At 44.6% G+C, this 6,000-nt stretch overlaps 1 protein-coding gene across 4 annotated transcripts in view; it reads right to left on the reverse strand.

Moving 5' to 3' along the window:
• garre1 (granule associated Rac and RHOG effector 1) overlaps positions 1 to 6,000 on the reverse strand; it is a 216,496-nt gene that overhangs the window by 37,115 nt on the left and 173,381 nt on the right. For 3 of the 4 annotated variants that reach the window (XM_078544680.1, XM_078544679.1, XM_078544682.1), the window contains one exon: positions 561 to 701. The exons of the other annotated variant lie outside the window; for it this stretch is intronic. In XM_078544680.1, the coding sequence (XP_078400806.1) occupies positions 561 to 701 (141 nt within the window). The remainder of the gene's footprint in view (positions 1 to 560; positions 702 to 6,000) is intronic. 4 annotated transcript variants of the gene reach the window in all.

The following is a 6,000-nucleotide window of genomic DNA, read 5'->3' on the forward strand; positions in this document are numbered from 1 at the left end:
TGTTAACACAGAGTAAAGTGCTGCTGTTCTGAGTTCTTTAATGCAGAAGGCTTGCTCAGAGCAGCATTAAATGCCCTGATCCATACCCTCCTTGTATGTAACTGTAGCTCGCATTTTCAGAAGACTTGATCATTTAACACAGACACAAGCGAAGCCCCTAGCCCGAGTCCTAGGTAGGGTAAAATTGTCTTTTTCATTAAAAAAGAACCAGACTTGAATCTTTCATGGTTCACTGAAACAAATACGTTAAGCACCAAAAACTCCCAAATTAGATTTAGAATAAATACATTACATGTGAGTGCTACTATACACAGCCATCCATCAGCTCTAAGCCACAGCTGATGTCGTCAGATTCTATGATTCCCTCTATTCGAAAGGAGTCATAACGTTGCAGAAAGGGAGGTTCTATCAAAGAAGCTTTGATGTGTTGCCGAGTGCATTCTATAGGTAGCACACGCTGCAATCATGGTACACTTTTGCTGGAGGGAATGAGTGCTTATGGCGATATCACATATGATATTAGAGAGATGCTACGATGCTGGTTATACAGAAATACTCACTTGCAAAGCACTGTCGATCTTCATACTTAAATCTTTCAGCTGATGCTCCGGGATCGTGGTGGTCTGAGAACAGAACAGTTGCTGCACTTCGATTCCAGCCAGGCAGCCGTCACTTCCCTTCTCACGCAGCCGAGACGTAGCCTTTCAAAAGTAAAAGCAAACATCAATACAAATTGAGATAAAAACAAAATGCTGGAAATACTCAGCAGGTCTTGCAGCATCTGTGGAGAGAAACAGAGTCAATTTTTCAGGTCGATGATCCTTCATCAGAACTCAGTTCTTAGTTTTTACTTCAGATTTCCTGCAATTGAAGTATTTTATTTTAGTGTTAATATCAACACAATTTACCTGCCTGAATGTACATAGGAAAAGGGGTCAATCAACACCTCAAACCTGCGCCACCTTTGGTGAACACTTTAATAACAGAAAATGGTTCATCTCCAAGTTCTAAGAATATTCTGGAAGAATTTATGTTTTAAAAGACACTGTTCCTTAAAAGGTTAATGGAAGAACTCATTGCTTTTCTTGGAAGAGAAGTCCATTTACAGGAAAAATTAAGCAGTTGTAAAGAAGTTGGAAACCTCTTGACCCTGGTGGGCTGTGTACAGAAGGGGGTCACATGGTCATTTATGGCCTTAGGGAGAAAAACGATGCCTGGAACTGTGTTTAAAAGTTGGTTTTAGTTTTGCTTTGAGCAGGAGCTGGAGCAACTGCTGGTGAAGGAAGACAGCAGCCTTTTTGCATTCCAGAGCCAATCCAAAGCTAGAAGTGAATATAAGCTGCTCCTGAGATGCTCTACATGCTGGAATAGAGTACCTGCGAGTATTCCTCGAGTCGGCCTGAAAAGCAGTGCAAGAGTCATCATTTGTTTCGCAGGTCAGCGCTGAGATACCAACCGTATAACCCGGACACCATTTCAAGGGCTACACCATCGATCCTTTTCCCTATGAAGCATTGAATTTAACCTTTGGCAGAATTCCTCTATTTTTTTGGTTGGCGCGCACCTGCGTGTGTGTGTGTGTGTGTGTGTATGTGTGGGCAGGGGGGGGAATCTTAGTGTATCTCGAGAGAATAATTAGTATACTTTCATATTCCATACTGCATGTTAATAAGCTTTGCCTTTTTATTCAACAAGACTGGTTTTATCATAAACTAATAAGTTTGTTTTTATTGAAAGATGCCTGGTTAAAGTCTCTTTTATTCTGGGTAACAGTAGCGAAGGTAAACAATTGGCCATTTTGGTGAGTGAATTGAACATTTAAATTAATGTTGCGACCTGTGGAGCAGTGGGGCTAGATCAACTGCGCACTCCTCCCATCCCGGTCGTAACACACCATTCAATTCGATCATGGCTGATAAAAATTTAAAAAGCTTGCATTTATATAACATATAACACCTTTCATAACTTCAGGAAATCCCCAAGTGCATTACAGACAATAAGTTCAGTCACTGTTGTATTGTAGGAAATGTGACAACAAATCTGTGCACAGGAACTCCCAGGACAGTAAAGTGACAATGACCAGTTTTAATGACAATGATTCAGGATAAATATTAGCCAGGACACTGGGTAGATTATCCCTGCTCTTTTTCAAAATAGTGCCATGGGATTTTTCTTGCACACTTGAGAAGGAACACGGTTTAACATCTTATCCAAAACACAGCACCTTCAACAAGGAAGCCCTTCCACAGAACTGCACTGGAGTATCAGCCTAGATTGTTGCGCTTAAGTCTGAGGACTGGAAATTGAACCCATAAGTTTCTGACTCACGGGCAAGAATGTTACCAACTGAGCCCCACCTGACAGATCGGCATCCTAATTCCAGCTGACCACTTTGATTCCATATTAAAAAAAAATCTATCAATCTCAAGTTTTGAAATTTTCAACTGATGACACCCACCACCAGCCTCAGCAGCTTTTTGGGGGAAAAGTTTGAGATTTTCGCCACCCTTTGGGTGAAGACATGCTTCCTGTGAAAGGTCTAACTCAAATTTTTAAAATTTATTCATAGCATGTAGGCATCGCTTGCTAGGCCAGCATTTATTGCCCATCCCCAATTGCTGGTGGTAGTGAGCTGCCTCCTTGAACCACTGCAGTCAATATGGTGCAGGTATACCTACAGTGATGTTAGGAAGGGAGTTCCAGGATTTTGACCCAGTGACAGCGTGAAACAGTGACTTGGTTCCAAGTGAGGATGGTGGGTGGCTTGGAGGGGAACTTGCAATTAGTGGTATTCTCATACATCTGCTACCCTTGTCCTTCTTGGTGGTGGAGGTCATGGGTTTTAGGTGCTTACAAAGGAGCCTTGGTGAATTCCTGCAGTGCATCTTGTAGATGGCACACATTGGTGCCACGGTGCGTCGGTGGTGGAGGGAGTGAATGTTTAGGTGGTGGATGGGGTACCAATCAAGCAGGCTGCTTTGTCCTGGATATTGTCGAGCTTCTTGAGTGTTGTTGCAGCTGCACTCATCCAGGCAAGGGGAGAATATTCGATCACGCTCCTGACTTGTGCCTTGTAGATAATGGACAGGCTTTGGGGAGTCAGGAGGTGAGTTACTCGTCGCTGAATACCCAGCCTCTGACCTGAACTTTTAGCCACAGTATTTATATGGTTGGTCCAGTCCAGTTTCTGGTCAATGGTAATAACCAGGATGTTGATGGTGGGCGATTCAGCAATGGTCAGTCTATTGAGTGTCATGGGGAGATGATTAGATTATCCCTTATTGGATATGGTCACTGCCTGACTCTTGTGTGGCTCAAATGTTACTTGTCACTTGTCAGCCCAAGCCTGGATATTGTCCACATCTTGCTGCAGTTGGACATAGACTGCTTCAGTATCTGAGGAGTCACGAATGGTGTTGAACATTGATGATTGCACAATGAACATCCCCACTTCTGACGTTACAATGGAAGGAAGCATTGGTGAAGCAGCTGAAGATGGTTAGGCCTAGGACACTACCCTGAGGAACTCCTGCAGTGACATCCTGGGACTAAGATGATCGACCGCCAACAACCACAACCATCTGCCTGTGGGTTTTTCCCAATTCTCAGCCGTGATCTTACTGAATGGCAAAGCAGACTCAAGGGGCCGAATGGCCAATCCTGCTCTTAATCGTACGTACTTCAGTTTTGCTCGGGCTCTCGATGCCACACTCTGTCAAATGCGGCCTTGATGTCAAGGGCAGTCACTCACCTTACCTCTCGAGTTCAGCTCTTTCGTCCATGTTTGGGCCAAGGCTTTAATGAGGTGAGTACATGTGTGGCCCTGGTGGAATCCAAACTAAGTATCAGTGAGCAGGTTATTGCTGAGTAAGTGCTGCTTGATAGAACTATCGATGACCACTTCCATCACTTTGTTGATGATCGAGAGTAGACTGATGGGGTGGTAATTGGCCAGGTTGGGTTTGTCCTGCTTTTTGTGGACAGGACATACCTGGGCAATTTTCCACATAGCCAGATAGATGCCAGTGTTGTAGAAGTACTGAAACAGCCTGGTTTGGGGCATGGCAAGTTCTGGCACTCAAGTCTTCAGTACTATTGCTAGACTGTTGTCAGGACCCATAGTCCTTGCAGCATTCAGTGCCTTCAGCTGTTTCTTGAAGTCATGTGGAGTTAATCAAATTGGCTGAAGACTGGCATCTGTGATACTGGAGTCCTCAGCAGGATGCTGAAATAGATCATCCAGTCGGCATTTCTGGCTGTAGATGGTTTCAAATCCTTCAGCCTTGTCTTTTGCACTGATGTGCTGGGCTCCCCTATCATTGAGGATAGGGATATATTTTTGGAGCCTCCTCCTCCTCCTGTTTACTTGTCCACCACCAGATATGGCAGGACTGCAGAGCATAACTTCGATCCGTTGGTTGTGGGATCACCTAACTAGCTATAACTTGCTGCTTCCGCTGTTTGGCATACAAGTATTCCTGTGCTGTTGCTTCACCAGGTTGACACCTCATTTTTAGGTATGCCTAATGCTGCTCCTAGCATGCCCTCCTGCACTCTTCCTTGAATTAGGTTGATCCCCCAGTTTAATGGTAATAGTAGAGTGGGGGATATGCCAGGCCATGAGGTTACAGATTGTGGTTGAATACAATTCTGCTGCTGATGGCCCATAACACCTCATAAATGCCCAGTTTTGAATTACAAGATCTGTTCAAAATCTAACCCATTTAGCACGGTGGTAGTGTCACACAACACAACGGAGGGTATCTTCAATATGAAGATGGGACTCCGTCTCCACAAGGACTATGTGGCAGTCACTCCCACCATACTGTCATGGACAGATGGATCTGCGACAGGTAGATTGGTGAGGCCAAGGTCGAGTAAGTACTTCTCTCTTACTGGTTCCCTCACCACCTACCGCAGACCCAGTCTAGCAGTTATGTCCTCTAGGATTCAGCTAACTCGGTCAGTAGTGGTGTTACCGAGCCACTCTTGGTGATGGATATTGATGTCCCACCACCCAGAGTACATTCTGTGCCCTTACCACCCTCAGGGCTTCTTGCAATTGGTGTTCAACAGCTGGTGGGTAGCAGTAGGTGGTAACCAGCAGGAGGTTTCCTTTCCCTTGTTTGACTTGATGCCATGAGACTTCATAAGGTTCATAGTCAATGTTGAGAATTCCCAGGGCAACTCTCTCCCAATTTATACCGCTGTGTAACCACCTCTCTGGTCTGTCCTACCAGTGGGACAGGGCATACCCAGGGGTGGTGGTGATGTCTAGGACATTGTCTGTAAGGTATGGTTCCGTGAGTATGGCTATGATGAGCTGTTGTTTGAGTGTGGGAGAGCTCTCCTAATTTGGCAAAAACACCCAGATGTTGGTAAGCAGGACTCTGAAGGGCCGATGGAGGGGCTTGCCACTGTCATTTCTGGTGCCTAGGTCATTGCCAGGTAGTCCAGTTTAATTCTTTGTACAAACAAGTTAGGAGCAGGAGAAGGCCACTCGGCCTTTCCAGCCTGCTCCGCCATTCAATAAGATCATGGCTGATCTGACTGTAACTTTCAGCCTAATCCCGATAAACCTTTTACCCCTTTGTTTATCAAGAATCTAACTATCTCTGCCTTGAAAACATTCAAAGACTCTGCTTCCACTGCCTTTTGAGGAAGAGAATTCCAAAGACCCTCTACCCTCAAGAGAAAAAATTCTTGTCATCTCTGTCTTAAATGGGTAACCCCTTATTTTTCAAGTAATCCCTAGTTCTAGATTCTCCCACAAGAGGTAACATCCTCTCCATAACCACTGTGTCAAGACCTCTCAGGATGTTATATGTTTCAATCAAGTCACCACTTACTCTTCTAAATTCCAGTGTATACAAGCCTTGCCTGTCCAATCTTTCCTCATAAGACAACCCGCCCATTCCTGGTATTAGTCTAGTAAACCTTCTCTGAACTGCTTCAAATCATTTACATCCTTCCTTAAATAAGGAGACCAATACTGTACAC

This window comes from Cetorhinus maximus, chromosome 6 (genome assembly GCF_964194155.1).
Source record: "Cetorhinus maximus chromosome 6, sCetMax3.hap1.1, whole genome shotgun sequence".
NCBI classification, from domain to species: Eukaryota; Metazoa; Chordata; class Chondrichthyes; order Lamniformes; family Cetorhinidae; genus Cetorhinus; species Cetorhinus maximus.